The following is a 22,204-nucleotide window of genomic DNA, read 5'->3' as shown; positions in this document are numbered from 1 at the left end:
GCCACTGTTCTGAGGGACACACCCAGATGCCACCATTAATGTATTTTAAAGATTTCCATCTTTTCATTCAGCATCTTGGTTGTTTCATGTTTAAAAGCAGCTTAGATTATTTCATCTGTCAGCTAGAGAGAAATAGAAATATTTTTACCTGCATTTTCAATAGATGTTCCTTTTCTGGACATTTAACCGGTTGCTAATTTTTTGCTGTGACAAACAATGCTACAATGAAAATAAAATAGCATATAGTATCCACATACTTTCTGGTCAATGTATGAAGACTTGAACTGCCTCAGATTGCCATGTACGGTGAGTCTATAGTCCACTGTACTGGATATTGTTAAATTACATCTCACAGGGTGGATTCAGTTCAGACTTATAACAACCATGCAAGAGAATTCCTGTCACTGAATTTCCTGTCCAGTGGTTAGGGTTGACACAATTTAAAATATTTGACACTTCTGTGGGCATGTGAGGATATCTGTTGTACTTTTTATTTGTATTATCTGGATTATTTGTGAGATTGCCAATCTTTTCAAAATTGTATTTTCCATCAGCGAACCAACTGCCCTCCCCCTCCCACCTGCTGGCCTCTCTGGGTTTGGCTGCCCATCCCCGGCCTCTGGCAGGGAAGGTAACTGGCTCAGGGCCCTCCCTGCTAGCGCTCTGGAGCAGAAGGAGGAGAAAGGGTGCTCAGCCAGGAAGCCTGTGAACCGGTGGGATACAGCGGAAGTTGGGGGGGGGGGGGAGAGGAAGAACTTCATAGCAGTCATCCTTTTTAGGAAAAGAGGCCTAAAACAAAAGCCTCTCCCACCAACTTCCCCTCACCACCCCTCGCTGCTCTACACAACAGAGGCTTCCTGGGATCCCGCCAAGCCCTGGCTCCTGAGCAGCCCAGTCCTGCCTTCACTCATCCAGAGGCTTTTAAGAAAACGCATTTGCCCTGGGGGGTTTAACCAGAGGTGATTCCTGCCTCTGTACCTGGCCCTTAGACCCGCCCCTGATCTCTGTCTGACTCCTGGGATGAAGCGGTTAGCAGATAGGGTCCAAGTCTGTCCCCTCTTTTGTGTGTGTGTGTGTGTGTGTGTGTGTGTGTGTGTGTGTGTACACACACGCAGGGGCAGAGAATTGTGATTCATTGGCCTCAACCACCGCCTTTCATTTTTTCTCATGCTCTTGAGATCTCCAGCTGAGATTGCTGCGGACTGACAATATTGTGAAGTCTGAGGATCCATCTGCCAATTCTCATTTATACCACTCCCCCACCCACCCACAACTCCAGATTCGTGTGGGTGTTTCACAGCAACTATCACTGGGAGTTCTGAAGACCTGTGGGGTCTTTGCCTTACGAATTAGTTTTGTCTTCACAAAAAAATGAAACTTGACAGGAAATCATGCTGTCCTTAATAATACAAGATCACAGAGGAAATAGACTGATATGGACAATAATCAATAATAATGTAGCTCATGATATAAAGATCCAAAAGGAAATGAAATAAAAATTACCTGCATCTCATGCCAAGAGGGAAACACCAGAATCAAATGTTCTGTGAGACTGAAGACACCCCCTCATCCAAAAATGCAAAGCAAATCCAATAAAATAGCCAGATTATTGTTTTTTAAATTTTATTTTCCTTGGACTCCTCACAACCTTTCTCCTACATCTTTGAACAATTTGATGGAATCTAACTTATTTGTAGTTCTTTATGTGTCCTTGATGCTAATTCTTTGTTATGAGGGGATTAAACAGCTTTGAGAAGTAGAGATGTTTCCACTCTAACCAGTTTGGTCAAGTGAACAGAGCATCAGCCCGTGGACTGAAGGGTCCTGGTTCAATTCTGGTCAAGAGCTGCCGGGGGTTCTTGTCCCAGCCGAACAAAGGGTTCAGCATTCTGGAGAAAGGAGCTGATTCGTAGATTCAGAAGGAGTCCAAAGAAGAAAGATAATTTTGAAAGGCATTGGGGGGTCAGAGGAGCTTCAGCTAAAAACAGCTAAGACTACCCCGTCTAAGGACCTCCATGCTATTTATTAACACAATTTGTCCTAAGGCAATGTGGAGACATATACTTCAAAGTGTACAGTTTCAAGGGGTACTTTTACAGAAGCATTCTCAGTTTGGGGAATAACCTACAGCTGTTCAGGTGTTTGGCCAACAGGAGGCATTAAAATGCCCTGAGCTGTCTAGAAGCAAATGATTATCTTATTCAGGTTTGGGGAAATGTCCTATTGAGGTTTTGGGGAAATGCTTTTCAGCCATCTCAGGTGATTCAGCCCTGCTGACATGCTGGAATTGGCTTCCTGCAAAGGGCATGTACCTTGGATGTGGGCTCAATCCCCAGTGGGAAGAAGCTGATCAATGTTTCCCTCTCAAGAATGTTTCTAACTCTCCATCTCCCTTCCTCTCTGTACAAATGAATACAATATATTTTTTTAAAGTAGAGATGTTTCCGCCACTGAAGGAGATGAGTCTGCAGGGACAGAATCACAGGAAAGTCACTGCGGGGAGTGGAGTGTGTGGTAATAGCAGATAAATCCTCATACCTTAGGTTCCATATGATTTTTTTTATTCCATGACATGACAAAGATGGTAAATTCTGTTTCCATAGTAATTTATCAGAACCACTGGTTTTATTTACAGCGTTATTCAGAAAAACAATAATCACCTAAAATACTGTGTGTTATAAAACAAAATCCTAAGTAATTGTATTGTTATAGTATTATTTCATGAGAGATATAACTTTAAATAGCATTACATAGTTTAAAACTTTCTAAAGGTAACCATCATAAATATCATTTTCCCTTTAAAAGGTGGTGAGGCCCTGGCTGCTTTGACTCAGTGTTTAGAGCATCAGCCCAAAGGTTGGTCAAGTATTGTCTATCACTGCTTTCACGCTACACAGCAGAGCTGAGTGGTTGCAACAGACTTCTGATCTGTAAAGCCTGAAGTATCACACAGTATCTTGTTCATTTGCTACAACGAGGTCCTGATGCAGAGATCCATCTCATTTTCCACAACCCAAGAGGAGACTGGAAAGTGTTCTCTCTGGCAAGATTTCTTTTTCAAGCAGTTGGAGAGCTAACTGCAAGAATTATATCAAGGGGCACCAAGAGAAAATGGAACCAAATGTTGAAAACTGTGCAGAGTTACCAAACTTCTCATGGAATTTAGGACCTGAACATAGCATCTTCTGAATCCTCTTGACCTCCTGCAGGTCTCTGCATTTGCTGTAAGGACTGCAGCTCCTGGGGGCCAACAGGTGCACTGCTGGAGGTGGAAAGGCAGCCACACTTCCAGAAGATATTGAGCAGCATCTGCTGACACCTGAAAAGAAACACATGTTTGTCTCAGGGGTTGAAAAAATCCTGGGTCAGTTCCCCTGGAGCTACTGACCTTCCAAAGCCTTCCATCTCAGAGCCCCACCCTCACTGAGAGTCATGTATTTCCCATCAGCTCTCACCACCACCCTAAGCCCTACAGCTTGTACCCACATCCTACCACCTTTATCACAAGGCAAGTCAGATCCAAAGACAGGTGGGGATCAAGACTAAAGGTGCAAATGAACTGTGATGCTCCCTCTACTTAAATTTTGATCCTAAAAAAGCCCAGAAGAGCCTTGTCCAAAGAGAGAGACCTGCATCCTGGTTTCTCTACCAGGGAACGGTTGTAGTTGTGGAAAGATCCTTGGTTGGCCTCCTCTCCCCACCCTGGTAACATCTCACAGCTCTGAGAGTGAGTGTCCCTGTCCTGCCCCATTGGATTCCTGCTCCAGTCACCAGTCAGCATCCAACTCCACCAGCAGCTCAGCCACACCTATTACTGGAGTCACCTGAGCTCAAGGCAGGAGGTGCTCAGTGGCTCAGGATTTGGAGTGTGGAAGAGGCTGGCTGCCAGGTGATTGAATCAGAGCACCCAGGATTCCCAGGGGGTTCCAGAAAAAAAAAGGCTTCCATCTAACTCTGTCCTCATTCCAGGCCGCCTGCCCCTCATTTCCCACTCAATTCTGCCCTCTTTACCTTTTTCTTGTAAGGGATGCAAATGATGGTCATGATGAAGAAAATCACCAATACAATGAGAAGGATGGCCCAGAACTCCAACATGACTGTGGTCTTGATTGGTGCAGCTGAGGCTATGGTAGGTGTGGTTGTGACTGGGGCCAGACTGTAGTTGGTGCAGCTGCAATGAAAACACAAGAGGGTCATTAATGCAGTACTCAATCCTAATGTCCCAGGTAATCCTATGTTGCAGACATTTCTACCCTCTACGTGTGGCAGCCACTGTGACATATCTGGGGTTGGAACAAGGAATGGAGGTGGGCCCTGTCTCAAAGGGACTCATAGAGCTAATGGGGGAAGCAAGGGTTAAAATATACCAGGCACTCCTGCTGTGACAGAAGAGGAGGACACTCACAAGGAAGGTGGGAGAGAAGTCTTCCCAGGAGCTGATTTGAGGTCATATTGAAGGATTTCCAGAAATAGGCCAGGTGAGATGAAGAAGAAAAGTGATGCCTACATGAGGGAACAGTAAAGAACAGGTCTGAAAACAGACTCCTGAGGAGATGAGAAGAGAAAAGAGAGATGGTAGAACACACCCATGGCCATTACTCTCCCAAGAACTGACTGCAGACTAGTCACTTTTCAAACACACTCACACCCATTCACACACACGCTTAGAGTCAGACACACACACACACACACACACACACACACACACACATTCACACACTACCACACCCACATGCTCACAAACGCAGGTCTAGCTTATCTCAAGAAAATAACACCTTCCCTGTCTCCCCTGTTACCTGTTGTCTCCAGCTCTGTCTTCCTGTGTACCCAGCATTTATACAATTCCTTACAGTCTCCCTTTAAGGTCATTTTGAAGACCTTGTTCAAATCCTCATATTTCCTCCACTTCTTCTTCTGCCATTCACCTTCGGAATCATCTGCTTTATATTCATCAGTCGCAGAATCAAAGGTAAGGAACCTCTGTCCACCCAAGGAAAACTCCAAGGACCCACTGGTGCTTCCAGGGCACGTCATCCTGACCTGCAGGGTGAGAGGAGCTGCCCCACAGCCCATGGGAAAGACATCAGCCTCCGGTCTTGACAAATGCTTTGTCCCACCCGGTGTCCACCTCTTCTGAACACTTCTAACCCTGCCCTGCTCTCCCACGCCTTCCTGCTGGGCTACGTGGGAAGGCCCACCATCCAGTTTTCTTTTTAAATGAACACAATCCAAACAGCTAGCCCCACAATCTGCTCGCTTCTACCCTTGAATTTTTCAAACTTAGCTCCATCTGCATATTTCTCACGTTTAATTTCAGCCAGTAATGGTTTTAATTCATTTCCCGTGTTGTTCAGGGTTCCTAACTCTCCTTTACAGGAATGAATGGCCTTTCCCTCCTCTCTGGGGAGATTCGTATATATGACCTTATTGTTGCCACAGTCATAGAAAAGATACTTCTCTTCATCCATCTTTCCTTGGACCATACACCATGGTTGTTTATCAGAAGAAATGTTGAAATCATAGTGAGGAGAGTGAGAATCTGTGAAGGAAAAATGCTGCTGAGGACTGGGGTTGGAAGGAAAAGACCCAAAACACCACTCCCCCATCTCTGTGACAGTGAGACAATCCCCATGACTGCTGGGCTGGCAGAGCAAGGCCTGACCCTGCCCAGTGCCTCCCTTCTCCAGGGGAAGGTTGGGGCCCCTCCCTTGCTTGAGGAGGACCAGGAGGCCTCTGCCTGCCAGGAAACCACATCTCCAGATAAGTCCTCTGTGTGTCCTCAGGCAGCAGGGATAAAGGGCTACTTAGCAGAGGAAGTGATTAGGCTCAGTCAGGGATAAAGGGGTACAGGAAGCACTGGTTTGGGGGCTCTCAACAACTGGGTGATGGACCTGGGTGGGCTGCTGAGGGCAGCAGTGGCTCCCAGGGGGCAGGAGGGGCACAGGCCGGCAGCGGCAGAGGGCGGGAGGAAGAATCTGCAGAGCTGGGCTCCGGGGGAGACCAGGCCAGTGACCTCAGCAGGGGTCCCAGTTCCCCAGAAGCACGACTGGAGCGGCGGGACAGCGCACTGGGAATCCCAGCTGCCTTCCCCAAGGCAATGCTGCCCGGAAGCCTAGGTGGGAGGGGAGTGAGCCCCTGGAGGGCACTGGGGAGAGGAGGTTCTGGACCAGCCATGGGCCCTGCCCTCGAGCTTAAAGTCCCAGCTTCCTCTTTCCCGGGCCTCTCACAGGTCCTTTCTGCGCGCGCCCCCACCCCCACCAGCGCCCTCCCGCCCTCTCCCCTTGCCCCCATCAGCGCCCCACCCCTCGCCCGCCGCTCAGATTCCTGGGGACTCACCTGGGCGCCACGAACGCACAGATGAGCAGCACCGCGAGCAGCGGAAGGAAGAGGATGAACTTGGAGCCCGGGGTCCTCGCCATGGGAGCAGCCGCGGTCGGTGCGCTCAGCTCCGGACCGGCGGACGGGCGGACAGGCGGACAGGAGGGTGGACAGGCGGACAGGCGGACAGGCGGACAGGAGGGCGTGGGGACCGCAGAAGCAGGCGGCCGGCGGCTCCGAGCGGCGGCGGCAGGGGGAAAGGCGCAGAGGCCGGACAAACGTGTCCCAGGCTGCGGCCGTTCGTCCCCCCCCCCCCCCCCCCCCCTTGTCCGGGGTGGTCGCTTTCGTGACCAGGAGAGGTGGACGGGAGGCGCCCGGCGAATGAGCGCAGGTGGAAAGCTAGTCCTTTGGTCTCCCTGCGGTCTCCTCTCCCTCTGAGCTGCGCAGCCTGGCCCCGCCCACCGCTTTCCTCTGGGCTGTGTGTGAGTCACACTCCTTTCCAAAGCAGCAGGTGGTTGCAACAGACACAGCTCAAGCTCAGTCCACTTTTTTTTTTTTTTTTTTTTTTTTTTTTTACCACATCCTTCCCACCTCCAGCAGCCAAGGAGAGGGGAAGGGAGATGGCTCCTTAATACCCAGCCTGACTGCTGACACCCACAAAACCACCCTCACCCCACACTCTCCCAACACACTTTCCCACCCCAGGACCCTCCTTCCCTCCAACAGCCCACAAGTGGGGAAGCAGGAACAGAGGTGCTATCAGGACAGGGGTGCTGGGCAGGGTCTCCACCCACAGGCACCAACACACAACCCTTGCCCCTTCCCTGCTCCCACCCTTGGCCACCACAGCACACCCTCCCCATAACCATCTCTCCTCACCTAGGACTTCAAAGCCAACTCTTCAGAGGGATTACAGAACCTGCAACCCCAGGCACTCATTTCAGACCCTGCCCTCACCGGCCACTGCTCTTCCCCCAGCTCAGCCGGTTTTACCACCCAGTTCTTTGGGGTCCCACACCCACATTTTCCACCCACTGAGGAGGCACAGCATATGACGGTCATGGATTTAGGCTCACGTCTGCGGGTGGTTTCTATACACTGACAGATAGTGAATGTGACCATCTTCCCAGAACACATAGTGCCTGTCTCTGTAAACACCACACGCCTCCACCTTCATGGTGCAAAAGCAGCCAGAGACCCCATGCGAAGGAATGGGGGACCGGATATGGCCACTGCACTACTCTGTGGACCCAACATTTGGAGTATGTAGCGTGTCACACACATGGGTGTCCCAGCCCATTTGTCCTCAGTGTGGTGAAGAGCCAGAACTCATCACTGTCCAGCCTGTACCTTCTGGCTGGAGTGAGAGTGAGAGAATGTGGATCATGCAGCAATAGGCAACTGCTCCACTCCCTTCTGTGAGCCTGCAGGAAGTCATCGGTGCAACCTTAGGGTAGTGCTGGTGCACATTTCTGGTATGGAGATCAGGGACATTTCTCTTTATATCTTACCCGCTGCATGAAATTCATGCATGGGTGGGGGGATAGGGGAGAATCCCTCAGCCAGGCCTGTGCCCTCTCACAATCAGGGACCCTTTGGGTGGTATCCGACAGCCGATTTAGACCCGTTTGCCCATTCATGCCTAAACTGGCAGTCAGACATCCATCTTGCAATCCAGGAACTCTGGCTCCTAACTGCTCACCTGCCTGCCTGCCTGCCTGCCTGTTCACCCCTAACCACTCTGCCTGCCTGCCGGATCACTCCGTCACTGGTGGCTGCCTGGCTCCCTCCCTCTCAGCCTTCGGTGGGCAGGTGACAGGCTGCCTAGGCCAGGTCCCTCCCTCACAGCCGCAGCGGCTCCTTGGATCCTGTGGCCTCCGTCCTCCCAGAGGAGCTGGAAGATCCAGAAGGAAGGATGGAGGTCCCAAATGACTTCTGCTCTGTCTTTTCAGCATATTACCCTTCTACCATACAGGATGTTCCCTGTGATGCTGCTCACCTCTTATCTATGGCTGCTGGGCCTAGCTGACCCAATGACACTCACAATGGACAACTCTGAGGCCCCAGAGCCAGAGCCTCATCTCTCCTGGTCCCAGTACTTCCCCAGGAGCCTCTTTAAATGCTGTGGGTCTCCTTGTGGCAAGAGACATAGCCTTGCCTCAGGACATTAGGGTCTGTGTTGTGATCCTCGAGTAGGAAGGCCATGAACTCCCCTCAGCACCTTGTCCTACTACAGATGCCTCTCAGGTCATACATTTGCTGGCTTTTATGGACCAAGAGTGAAATCCAGCCCCATTCACCCAATCAGGTATTGTCTATCACTGCTTTCACGCTACAGCAGAGCTGAGGAGTTGCAACAGACTTCTGCAAAGCCTGAAGTCTCACAGGGTATCTTGCTCATTTGCTACAATGAGATCCTGATGCAGAGATCTATCTCATTTTCCACAACCCAAGAGGAAACTGGAAAGTGTTCCCTCTGGTTAGATTTATTTTTCAAGCAGTTGGAGAGCTAATTGCAAAAATTGTAACAATTGAAAAGTGAAAACGGAACCAAATATTGAAAACTGTGCAGAGTTGCCAAACTTCTCATGGAATTTCGGACATGAACATAGCATCTGCTGATTCCTCTTGACCTCCTGCAGGTCTCTGCATTTGCTGTAGCTCCTGGGGGCCATCAGGTGCACTGCTGGAGGTGGAAAGGCAGCCACACTTCCAGAAGATATTGAGCGGCATCTGCTGACACCTGAAAAGAAACACATGTTTGTCTCAGGGGCTGAGAAAATCCTGGGTCAGTTCCCCTGGAGCTACTGACCTTCCAAAGCCTTCCAGCTCAGAGCCCCACCCTCACTGAGAGTCAGTATTTCCCATCAGCTCTCACCACCACCCTAGGCCCTACAACTCGTACCCACATCCTACCACCTTTATCACAAAGCAAGTCAGATCCAAAGACAGGTGGGGCTCAGGACTCAAGGTGCAAATGAACTGTGATGCTCCCTCTACTAATGTTTTGATTCTAAAAAAGCCCAGAGGAGCCTTGTCGAAAGAGAGAGGCCTGCATGCTGGTTTCTCTACCAGGGAACGGTTGTGGTTGTGGAAAGATCTTTGGTTGACCTCCTCTCCTCACCCTGTTAACAGCTCACAGCTCTGAGAGTGAGTGTCCCTGTCCTGCCCCATGGATTCCTGCTCCAGTCACCAGTCAGCATGCAACTCCACCAGCAGCTCAACCACACCTATCCCTGGAGTCACCTGAGCTCAAGGCAGGAGGCACACAGTGACTCAGGATTTGGAGTGTGGAGGAGGCTGACTGCCAGGTGATTGAGCTCACCCAGGATTCCCAGGGGGTTCCAGAAAAAAAATATAATGGCTTCCACCTAACTTGTCCTGAACAGTCCATACTACTGGCCATCTGTCTTACCTGATGTCTCCGAAGCCACTTTCTGGGAAGGCAGATGCAAACTCCAGCATTTAGAATTGGTTCTGCAAGGCCTTCCACCTCTCCTACTGGTGGAAGCCCTTGACCTTGACCTGACCCCTCTCCTCTTAGCCTTCTGGATACTCCCTTCCCCTGGACACATCACATGGAGCCGCCATGCTGCTCTCCCCTGAATGGGAGTACTTCCCATGTCCTGTGTGCCTCTGTCCCCACACCACACACACCGGCCCCAAACACACTCTCCCAAACAAGGAATGTGGGTGAGGACGGAAATCACTAAACCTCTTTAGCATCTACAGGGTTTAAGCCTTGGTATGGGACCCTTTTTTCCCCACTGCTTTGACAGAAGATAGCAGAACTCAGAGCTGAGCTTGTCCAAGTTATTGCTGTCAAGCTATATTATATGTTAGCTCCCTAGTCTAATTTTCACAAAGAGAAGGTTCAGTGAGGGGGCAGGGACAGGCTGGGAATTCACCTTTCCATGCCCCTCATTCCAGGCCGCCTGTCCCTCATTTCCCACTCAATTCTGCCCTCTTTACCTTTTCCTGTTACTGTAACAGATGTAAATGATGATCAGAATGAAGGAAATCACCAATACAATGAGAATGATGACCCAGGTCTCAAACACGACTATGGTCTTGGTTGGTGCAGCTGAGACTATGGTAGGTGTGGTTGTGGCTGGGGCTGGGACTGTGGTCGGTGCAGCTGCAATGAAAACACAAGAGGGTCATTAATGCAGTACTCAATCCTAATGTCCCAGGTAATCCTATGTTGCAGACATTTCTACCCTCTACGTGTGGCAGCCACTGTGACATATCTGGGGTTGGAACAAAGAATGGAGATGGGCGCTGTCTCAAAGGCACTCATAGAGCTAATGGGGGAAGCAAGGGTTAAAATATACCAGGCACTCCTGCTGTGACAGACTGGGAGGACACTCATGAGGAAGGTGGGAGAGAAGTCTTCCCAGGAGCTGATTTGAGGTCATATTGAAGGATTTCCAGAAATAGGCCAGGTGAGATGAAGAAGAAAAGTGATGCCGAGAAGAGGGAACAGTAAAGAACACGTTTAAAAACAGACTCCTGAGGAGATGAGAAAGGAAAGGAGAGATGGTGGAACACACCAATGGCCATTACTCTCCCAAGAACTCACCGCAGACTAGTCACTTTTCAAACACACTCACACCCATTCACGCACACGCTTACAGGCAGAGACACACTTACACCTGCACATGCACACAAATGTAGGTCTAGTTAATCTCAAGAGAATGACACCATCCCTGACTCCCCTGTTACCTGTTGTCTCCAGCTCTGTCTTCCTGTGTACCCAGCATTCATACAATTTCTTACAGTCTCTCTTTAAGATCATGTTTAAGACCTTCTTCAAATCCTCATTATTCTTCCACTTCTCTTTCAGCTGTTCGCCTTCGGAATCATCCGCTTTATATTCATCAGTCTCAGAATCAAAGGTAAGGAACCTCTGTCCACCCAAGGAAAACTCCAAGGACCCATTGGTGTTTCCAGGGCACGTCATCCTGACCTGCACGGTGATAGGACCTGCCCCACAACCCATGGGAAAGACATCAGCCTCTGGTCTTGACAAATGCTTTGCCCCACCCGGTGTCCACCTCTTCTGAGCACTTCTAACCCTGCCCTGCTCTCCCTCGCCTTCCTGCTGGGCTACGTGGGAAGGCCCAGCATCCAGTTTTCTTTTTAAATGAACACAATCCAAACAGCTAGCCCCACAATCTGCTCACTTCTGCCCTTGGATTTTTCAAACTTACCTTTATCTGCACATTTCTCCTTTCTAATGGCAGGCAGTAATGGTTTTAAATTCTCTCCCATTTTGTTCACGGTATCTAACTCTCCTTGACAGGAATTAAAGGCCTTTCCTGCCTCTCTCGGGAGATCCATAGATATGACCTTATTGTTGCCACAGTCATATAAAAGATACTTCTCTTTGTCCATCTTTCCTTGGACCATACACCATGGTTGTTTATCAGAAGAAATGTTGAAATCATAGTGAGGAGAGTGAGAATCTGTGAAGAAAAATGCTGCTGAAGACTGGAGTTGGAAGGAAAAGACCCAAAACACCACTCCCCCATCTCTGTGACAGTGAGACAATCCCCATGACTGCTGGGCTGGCAGAGCAAGGCCTGACCCTGCCCAGTGCCTCCCTTCTCCAGAGGAAGGTTGGGGCCCCTCCCTTGCTTGAGGAGGACCAGGAGGCCTCTGCCTGCTAGGAAACCACATCTCCTCCCTGTGTCCACCAGGCCAGTACTCATCATCAGCCCATAACCAATGCAGGGACATGCCAGGTGGCTAGGAGGATAGCTCTGGATGCCCGAGTATTGTCAGAAACTAGCCCAGTACCTCCAGGACATGGAGAGCATGGAGGGGCTGCTGCTGGGGAAGCTGGGTGGCAGGTGGGAGGATGTGGATAGATTCCAGGTTGGAGGTGGGAGACTTTACAATTATGGGTCATGGGATTTTGCATGGCCCAGGGAGGCAGGGCTAACCTGCTGCTAGGGGAGACCTTGCAAGCTTGGAAGGAGGCATGGCTACAATGTGTGGAACAGGAAAGCCAGAACTTCTGAGACACATGGGAGGAAGGGACTAGAGGGCTCACAGAAGGGAATATGTCAGGGGGAGAAAATATGAAAAGGCCGAAAAGTGTCCAATCAACCTGCTCCCTGGGAAAGCCTGAAGCTAAACTCTTGTTACCAAGCTGATGAGAAAAGCATGGATGAGAAGAAAACCAGCATTCTCCAAAAGCTCACTGATGACTTCTTTTTTTAAAATATACAATATTTCATTGATATTTTACAGAGAGGAGGAAGGGAGAGAGATAGAGAGTTAGAAACGCCGATGAGAGAGAAACATCGAACATCGACCAGCTGCCTCTCGCACACACCCCCACCGGGGATGTGCCCGCAACCAAGGTACATGCCCTTGACCGGAATCGAACCTGGGACCTTTCATTCCGCAGACCGATGCTCTACCACTGAGCCAAACCAGTTTCGGCTCACTGATGACTTACCTGAAGGTCAGGAATGAGTTAGGGTCTGTGTTCCCCAAAATGGCTTCCAGTAGTAATGGGAATGGATAATGTCAACATATTAAATTATAGGTACAGGTGCTCTGAGTCATGACAAAGGAGATATGGTCATCAAATGATTAGGAAGCTCAGAAATCCAGCCAGGGCCTCAACCACAAAGAGCTATGACTATGGCTCCAATCTTGATGCCAAAATGTACTAGCACCATTGTCAGCTCACACCTATGCTCCTAGAACATGGTGATCCTAGAGGTAAAAGCATCAGCAGCCAGCCTGGATGCTTCCTGCTGGATTTCAATAATTTCAACAAAGACAGCACACAAGGATGGATGATCAGAAGGCTAAAAGCAGCCTCCAAACGAGAGGCTGAATCCTTTGTCCAGGTCCCAGAACTGAGCCACTTCTCAGAGCCAGAGCTCATCACGAGAAGGAGAGGCCAGGCTGCAATGAGAAGGGACCTCTCAATAGCTCAGCAAGTGCACAAGTCCTTCAGGCCTTCCCCAAAGACCCCCAGGCCACTGACCCAGGGCCTGTACTCTGAGAAGCAGAAACTACTCACACACTCATATTTGATGGTATGTATGAGCTGATGTCACCCATGGGGATCATTCTAAAGAGACACATGGGGCCAGGTAATAAACAGCCACCTGTCCCAGGTCATGCTCACAGAGGTGTTATTGTCCCTGGAACCACATTGGGGTCATTTTCACATTCTCCAGATTTGTAACAGGAGTAGAAAATCTTTGGAGTAGCCGAAACCGGTTTGGCTCAGCGGTAGGTAGAGCGTCGGTCTGCGGACTGAAAGGTCCCAGGTTCGATTCCGTTCAAGGGCATGTAAGTTGGTTGCAGGCACATCCCCGGTGGGGGGTGTGCAAGAGGCAGCTGGTCGATGTTTCTCTCTCATCGACGTTTCTAGCTCTGTATCTCTCTCCCTTCCTCTCTGTAAAAGATCAATAAAATATATTTAAAAAAAAGAAGAAGAAGAAGAAGAAGAAGAAAAGAAAATCTTTGCAGTAATTGAATTACTTGTGTGCTCAGGGTTACCACTGTAGGGAAATTTAAGTATAATATTCTCAAACTGTCTTCCCTTCTCTCTAAGTAGAATGTTAAAACAGGATTTTATGCCAGCTGGTGTTGCTCAGGCGTTGAGAGTTGACCTATGAACCAGGAGGTCACAAGTCGGTCCCTGGTCAGGGAACATGCCCAGGGTGTGGGCTCAATCACAAGTGGGGCAGCCGATCAATGATTTCTCTCATTGATGCTTCTCTGTCTCTCTCCCTCTCCTTTCCTCTTTGACAACAAAAAAAATATATTTAAAAACAAACAAACAAAACAGTGTTTTTACCCTGGGCAAAATGACAGAGATGAACAGCAACTTTAAATCCTAAAGGGTGAAGGTCATGAACCATATCCTCTAGCCATGTAGTTACAGTCTGGTCTGCAGGCTTTCTGTAAATGGCTAGCTACCAAGTAGTATATGCTGTGCAGACCATAGGTCTCTTTGCAACTACTCAACTCTGTGTTGTAGCATGAAAGAAGCCGCAGACAATGCATGAATGAACGAGTGTGGCTGGACCTGCCACTACAGCCCTATGACCCCACACTAGAGGTGTCAGTGTGAGGAAATGTCGCTCTGTGTACGTCGAGGCATCCTAATTGGAGACGTGACATCACAGACCCACAGGGTCAGAAGGAAGGCCATGCCACTTGCAGCAGGAAATCCGCACCTTGAAAGAGGGCCTGGGGAGAGGAGGCCTCTGCTAAGGGGGTCAGCATTGCCCCTCATGAGGGTCATTAGCTAAGGTAGGCCGAGTGCTCATGAGATAGAAGTGACTTTTCTGCCACGAAATGAGCAGGTCACAGGGAACAAATGAGATGCAAACAGGTGGCTCCAATCTTGATGCCAAAATGTACTAGCACCACTGTCAGCTCACACCTGTGCAGTGTCTCTCACAGTCCCCTTGGACCAAGGAATCCTGCTACAGAAAGGAGAGGAGCACTGGCCCCCACCTGTGGGACCCACATCCTCTCACATTCACTCCACCCAAAGCCACAGGCAGGACAGGGCCCAGTTCTGGCTCTTCAACACTCTGCAGAGGCACCCCGGGAGAGGGTTCCTAGGGGCTGGGCACCCACATCTGGGGTGAAGACACTGGGACAATGGCCACAGCTAGTCCCTCGTTTGTTTGAGGTTGTCTTTGGCTGCTTTTGCACCACAAACATGGAGGCGCCCAGTGCTTACACAGAAGGCATACACGAAGAAGTCTGTAAAGACAAAAGCATCCACTGTCTCCCTTTATGGGAAAAATCTACAGATCTGCCCTAATACATCACCTTTCTAAGCTGCTGCCCCCGCAGTAGGTGGAAAACATGGGTTGGGACCACCGGGTAGAGGGAGCGGGTGCCCCTTCCTCACCAACATCCAAGGGTCAGACTTTGGGAAAATGCCCCGCTGTCCCTCCTGCTCCAGGTGAAGAGACCATGTGTCCTCAGGCAGCAGGGATAGAGCGCCACTTAGCAGAGGAAGTGATTAGGCTCAGTCAGGGATAAAAGGGTATTGGAAGCACTGGTTTGGGGGCCCTCAACAACTGGGTGATGGACCTGGGTGGGCTGCTGAGGGCAGCAGTGGCTCCCAGGGGGCAGGAGGGGCACAGGCCGGCAGGCAGCGGGCGGGGGGGTTGAACACGCAGAGCTGGGCTCCGGAGGAGAGGAGGCTGGTGACATCAGCTCCTCCAGGAACTGCGCTCGCCCAGCCCAAGCGCAGACATCCCGCGGTGGACAGAGTGGGGAAATGCAGGGCTTGGGTGAAAGTGCTGGGAGAAGAGTGGGTTCCTGTCTGTGGGTTCCGACTCTGAGAAACGCCGGGGTCCAGGGGCAGAGTCCCACTTCCCCAGAAGCACGACTGGAGCAGCGGGACAGCGCACTGGGAACCGCAGCCGCCTTCCTGCTCTGCTCCCCGGCGAGCCGGCCTCGCAGCACTTGCCCCGTTGGCCACGCTTTTTGTTTTTGTCCCCGCCCTGCCCCCAAGGCAACACTGCCCTGACGCACAGGTGGGAGTGGGCCGGTGGAGGGCACTGAGGAGGGAAGGTTCTCGACCTGCCATGGGCCCTGCCGGGGAGTTTAAAGCCTCTGCTTCCTCTTTCCCGCCCTCTCCCCCTGCCCCCCATCAGCGCCCTCCCGCCCTCCCCCTGCCCCCCATCAGCGCCCTCCCGCCCTCTCCCTCCCCCCTGCCCCCATCAGCGCCCTCCCGCCCTTCCCCTACCCCCATCAGCGCCCTCCCGCCCTCTCCCCCCCATCAGCGCCCTCCCGCCTTCCCCTCCTGCCCCTATCAGCGCCCTCCCGGCCTCCCCTCCTGCCCCCATCAGCGCCCTCCCGCCCTCTCCCCCTGCCCCCCATCAGCGCCCTCCCGCCCTTCCCCTACCCCCATCAGCGCCCTCCCGCCCTCTCCCCCTGCCCCCCATCAGCGCCCTCCCGCCCTTCCCCTACCCCCATCAGCGCCCTCCCGCCCTCCCCCTTCCCCCATCAGCGCCCTCCCGCCCTCTCCCCCTTCCCCCATCAGCGCCCTCCCGCCCTCCCCCTGCCCCCATCAGGGCCCTCCCGCCCTCCCCCTGCCCCCATCAGCGCCCTCCCCCTGCCCCCCATCAGCGCCCTCCCGCCCTCTCCCCCTGCCCCCCATCAGCGCCCTCCCGCCCTCCCCCTTCCCCCATCAGCGCCCTCCCGCCCTCCCTCTGCCCCCATCAGCGCCCTCTCCCCCTGCCTCCCATCAGCGCCCTCTCCCCCTGCCCCCATCAGCGCCCTCTCCCCCTGCCCCCATCAGCGCCCTCACCCCCTGCACCCCATCAGCGCCTTCCCACCCCCCGCCCGCCGCTCAGATTCCTGGGGACTCACCATTGAGCCCCAAGGCGCCGGGCGCTGGGCAAGCACAGGCCAGCCGCACCGCGAGCAGCGGGAGTAAGAGGATGAACTTGGGGCCCGGGGTCCTCGCCATGGGAGCAGCCGTGGTCGGTGCGCTCAGCTCCGGACCGGGGACAGGCGGGCAGGCGGGCAGGCGGGCAGGCGGGCAGGCGGGCAGGCGGGCGGCGGCGGCGGCGGGCGGCGCAGAGGCCGGGAAAGTGTCCCAGACCGGGAGGGCTCTTTCCGGGGTGTCGCTGTTCTGATGCGGAGAGGAGGACCGGAGGCTACGTGTGTGCGGACTAGGGAATGAGTGCAGGTGGATTGCCAGGCTCAGCCCTTAAATACTTGTCCTTCCCGCCGGAACTGCATGGGGCCCCGCCCCGCCTACACTCCGCCGGCGTACGCCCAGGCCCCCGCCCTACAGGTCCCTCTGTGCACTGCATCCCCCGTCTTTTCTCAGCCACAATTTTGTCTGCCCCTCCCCAAAGCAGCTTCCCTGGACTAGAACAGACACACACAGTCCACTTCCTACACTCACCCTTCCCGCCTCCAGCAGCCAAGGAGAGGGGAAGGGAGATGGCTCCTTAATACCCAGCCTGACTGATGACACCCACAAAACCACCCTCACCCCACACTCTCCCAACACACTTTCCCACCCCAGGACCCTCCTTCCCTCCACCAGCCCACAAGTGTGGAAGCAGGAACAGAGGTGCTATCAGGACAGGGGTGCTGGGCAGGGTCTCCACCCACAGGCACCAACACACAACCCTTGCCCCTTCCCTGCTCCCACCCTTGGCCACCACAGCACACCTTCCACCATAACCATTTCTCCTCACCTAGGACTTCAAAGCCAACTCTTCAGAGGGATTACAGAACCTGCAACCCCAGGCATTCATTTCAGACCCTGCCCTCACCTGCGGCTGCTCTTCCCCCAGCTCAGCCGGTTTTACCACCCAGTTCTTTGGGGTCCCACACCCACATTTTCCACCCACTGAGGAGGCACAGCATATGACGGTCATGGATGTAGGCTCACGTCTGCTGATGGTTTTTTTTCTTTCTTTCTTTTTTCTTTCTTTCTTTTTCTTTTTTTTTTTTTTATAGCAGGCTCTTACTATGGTTTTAATAGACGTACATGGACAAGTCGATATAGACAGATTTATAATCTTATACAGTCAGTCCGACTGTATACACAGGGATGCCATAGCCAGGGGCTCGGCCGGAGAGCGGGTGTGCAGGCAGGCCAGAAGCTCCGGGCTGGGCTCGCTTCTTCTGGCACCGCACGCAGCTCTGCGCAGGGTCTAGGGGGTCGCCTCCCAGCCCGGGGCGGAGCAGAGGACCTGGGCCTGCCTGCGGGGAACCGGGGTCCTCAGAGACGAGCCCACCCCATCCTCGCGCCGCACCCGCGGCGCCGTAGCCTTTCGTTTTCCCGGGCGCCAGGCCGCGGAGGGTTCCGGAGCCCGGAGTTCGGGGCTCCTCGGCGAGTCCCCGCCCTTAGCCTCCAGGCCAGACACCGTCACCCGGCCCAACGCCCGCTCCCACTCGGATCCGGGTCGAGCCAAGGTTCGCTGGGCCGGGCCCAGCTCGCAGGGGGCGTCTAGGTTCGCTGGGTCGAGGCTGGGCGCCCCTGCGGCCAGCTCCCGGGGGAAATTGCAAGTCATCGGTTTTGTGGTTTTCTTCCGCGGCACTTGGCTCCCAGATCTTTTGGTTTTGTCTGGTTTGGGAGGGCAGAGTGGGGTCCGGAAAAGCAAACACAAAACCAGCCCGGAGGAGGGGGGCGAGGAGGAGAGGCCGGGCGCAGAGAGCCAGGCCCCGCGCGCGCCCTGCGCCCCCGCAGCCTCGGCCGGGCGGGCGGTCAGCTGGTGCACTGGCAGGCGCTGAGGCCGGAGGGCGAGGGGGGACGAGGCGGGGCACCATCAGGGCAGGGCCCAGGTAAGCGAGGAGGAGCCGGTGAGGTTGTTGATGTTGTTGACGCCGGAGTTGGGCATGCCGGGCACGGCGCCGGGGCCCAGGCTCGACGGCATGGTCATGGAGGAGATGGAGCTGGGCGCTGTAGGGGTAGCCGGCGGCGGCGCACACGCCCTCGTAGGGCCGCACCAGGCCGCTGGGCTGAAGCACGGAGCCGCCCTTGCGCGGGCCCAGCTCCCGCCACTTGGCTCGCCGGGGCCTGCACCGGACCCTCCCTCCCGCGCGGCTCCGTGAGCTTGGTCCACAGGGCCATGTCCGCCCGCACACTGGTGTCAGGGTAGCGGTTCCTCGGAACGAGGCCGCCAGCCCTTGCAGCTGCTGCTAGTGAAGTGCGTGCGCCGCCACCAGGGCTTCTTCTTCTTAGCCAGGTGCTCCGCCTCCGCAGCCTTCTTCCCCACCCCCGCCGCGCTCCGTCTCTGGCAGCGCCCTGTCCGACGACTCGCTGGCCGAGTTCTCCAGCGGCTCCCCAGGGTCGGCAGTGCGAGCCAAGTGGAAGGCGGGCCTATGCCATGCGGCGGCGGCGGCGGCGGCGGGGGCCGGAGCCCCTCGGGCAGGCGCTCCAGGCTCAGGCCCCCCCCTCCCCCGAAGGCGTCCATGGAGGCGGGGACCGTGGCGGACTCTCCAGGGGCCCGGCTAGGCGCGCCTGGCCCTCCTGGCTGCGACCTGCCAGGACAAGAGCGCGGAGCCTAAGCGGCCGTCCCGCCCCCGCACCCCCACCCCTCGGGCTGCCCTAGACCTCGGTGCCACCTAAACTGGCAGTCAGACATCCATCTTGCAATCCAGGAACTCTGGCTCCTAACTGCTCACCTGCCTGCCTGATCACCCCTAACCACTCTGTCTGCCCTCCTCATCACCCCTAACTATGGGTGGCTGGGGATGACACTTCTGGTGTCTGAAAATGATGTCAACTCACACATTGGTGTAAATATTTCTCTCTTTTCCATGTGGAGCACGGCTATAGAGCGGGTCCAGTTACTGAGTAGTGGTGGCTGGGGATAGAGAAATACAAGAAAGAGACAAGACACAAAATGGAAGGAAAAAGCTAGGACCCCCTGCCCGCTTCAGATGGAGAGACAGTGACCCAGAGCCAATGCAGCGTGTTTATTTGATACCCCCAAATACCAGGAAGTTTTCCTATTCGTTCCCGGTGTTTGGATAGATAAAACCCGCCCCCTGGCACCTGGGTAGAAATGAAGATCAAGCTGTTAACACTTCTGCCTCTTGGCAGAATGTATTTCCAGGGCATGGCTTTGCCAACCACCCTGGATTCAGCTGACAATGTAAAGAAATGCCCATGTGCCTTCCCAGGTGCTCTACACACTAGTTCCAATGTGAGTGTCCGGGTGGCTTCTGTTTCCGGTGGACACTTAGCCAGGTCAAAGGCCATAAGCCACTTGCTGTCAACTTGAAGGGTCCCTCCTCATTGGAACCGGGCCTCTGCTTCTAGTAATGGGGTCTCAGAAGTGGCCCAGTTCTCAAAACTAGCAAAGGCCCAGCCTCTTTCTAGGGAAGCTGCTTTTAGGCCCCCCCCCCCCCACACACACACACACACACAAGTATTTATTCTTGTGTTTTGTCTTTGCTGTTATTACTTACATCCAGCGCTCTCTGGGTGCAGTGTGCTGGGGCCACCGCTTCCCACAGGCATGGCGGGGCTAGCCAGCCAGCCAGGGCAGGTGCTTGGCCAGCCTGAGTTCCACAGCAACAGGGCCCCCACCTTTCTGGAGACGGGATTTCTTTTTTTTTTTTTTTCTTTTTTTTTTTTTTTAAATATATTTTATTGATTTTGTACAGAGAGGAAGGGAGAGAGATAGAGAGTTAGAAACATCAATGAGAGAGAGTCATCGATCAGCTGCCTCTTGCACACCCCCTACTGGGGATATGCCCGCAACTAAGGTACATGCCCTTGACCAGAATCGAACCCGGGACCTTTCAGTCCCCAAGCCAACGCTCTATCCATTGAGCCAAACCGGTCTCGGCTGGAGACGGGATTTCTTGGTGAAACTGTAGGTGTGAGCTTAGGTCCTGCTGTTACAACATTCCTGGTACCTGAGTCAGACTCCCAGAGTCAAGGTACCCAGGCAACAGAAATCCTCAAGGTTGTGATCCCTGATGAGCCCTACTAATCTAGGTCAGATGCTCTGCCTGGAAGGAGCCTTTCCTCGCCCCACCCCTGCGCTGAAAACCCACACCACCAGCCCCTCAACCCCACCAACTCCCAGCCCACCTTCTAGCCACTGAGCCTAGAAGACAGGGAAGAGAAATGACCCATTCACACAGGACCAGTCCCGCCCTGCTGTTATGGAAGCCAGGCCGGCCAGGCACCCTCCCTGGCTTGTGGACTTTCCTTCCCATCCTGCCTCTTGCACAGCACCTTCCAGGCTGGTCCAGGGTGTGTGGTGGCCAAAGCATGGGCAGGTGAGCTGGTGGCCCCAGTGCTCTGCTGCAGAGAGTGCCTGGGAAGGCACATGAGCATGTCTTACATTATTGTCAGCTGAATCCAGTGGCGTTGGCAGAGCCATGTGCCAGAGGCAGGTACGTTGTCAGCCTGACTCTAACTCAGGTGCCAGGGGATGGGTTTCATTATCTAAGTTCAGCCAGACTCAAGGACTGGATGCAATTATCCCGGCCCAGCCAAGAGTGACAATCACAAAGAAGCTACAAGAATGAAAAATTATAGCTTGATCCTTAACCATGACTCCTCATAATTTCTTTTGTTTTAAACTCTAATAAAACACCCTGGAATCATATTGTATAAAATAAACGCGCTGCACCTGCTATCCATCAGAGGACAGCTCTCCCACCAAGTCCCAGCTTTCCCTACTGTTTCTGCATCTATCTCTTTCATTTTCTCAATCCCCCATCATCCCTACTCAGGAATTGTGTCTGCTCTCTAGCAGTGCTGGTCGCGGTCCAGAGAGAAATATATAATACTGTGCCCCTTAATGTGGCAGGGTGAACCATGGTACCGCCTCCACAGTCTACTCTCCATAGTCAGAATATCAGACCTGCAGGTGGACCCTTTATATTTTGTGCCCTATACTTCCTGTGGTCACCGGAAAAGCAATGTGTCCCTTTTGTGAAACAGGGAGCAATACCTGCTGATGCTCAGTCATTCTCTGCTCAACTGCATTACCTTGAAGAACACGAGCTGAGGGAGGGCCTCCTCATGTGTGGGTCTCACTATAAACATAACCACCCACAGCAAACCATCTCCAACCTTCAGAAGAACCGCCCCTAATCTCCTGCTCCCTGGATAAATCAATTGATCATATTTGATTTAGAAATAAAATGTATTACACCTTGTAGAATAGAGCTGATAAAAGGATGCAATCTACTCCTCATGACCACGTGAGGTGGGAGCACACAGTTCACAAACACCCCTCACCAAGTGCAGTACTCCTACTGTGGACTCGGGTGTCAGGACACACAGGAGGAGACCGTTTAGCCTGAGGAGGGTCAGGAAGACTTAAAGGCAGGACACAGTTATGTTCAGCTCTGAAGCAAAACCAGCTCTTAGTGATGGGACAGGGGATGCCAG

At 53.2% G+C, this 22,204-nt stretch overlaps 1 protein-coding gene across 1 annotated transcript; it reads right to left on the bottom strand.

Moving 5' to 3' along the window:
* Positions 1-2,551: 2,551 nt before the first annotated feature.
* On the bottom strand, positions 2,552-16,792 carry LOC311626042 (UL16-binding protein 1-like; the record flags this gene model as incomplete). Its single annotated transcript, XM_084890864.1, has 4 exons — positions 2,552-3,319; positions 10,291-10,456; positions 11,044-11,304; positions 16,693-16,792. The coding sequence occupies 4 exons, from the start codon at positions 16,790-16,792 to the stop codon at positions 3,163-3,165; spliced, it is 684 nt and encodes a 227-aa protein (XP_084746990.1). The 3' UTR covers positions 2,552-3,162.
* Positions 16,793-22,204: the final 5,412 nt, after the last annotated feature.

The sequence above is a fragment of the Pipistrellus hanaki genome (genome assembly GCF_964339955.1).
Source record: "Pipistrellus hanaki genome assembly, chromosome: 7".
Taxonomy (NCBI): domain Eukaryota; kingdom Metazoa; phylum Chordata; class Mammalia; order Chiroptera; family Vespertilionidae; genus Pipistrellus; species Pipistrellus hanaki.
The sequence above is the reverse complement of the archived record's forward strand: the minus strand, read 5'-3'. Positions and strand labels throughout refer to the sequence as shown.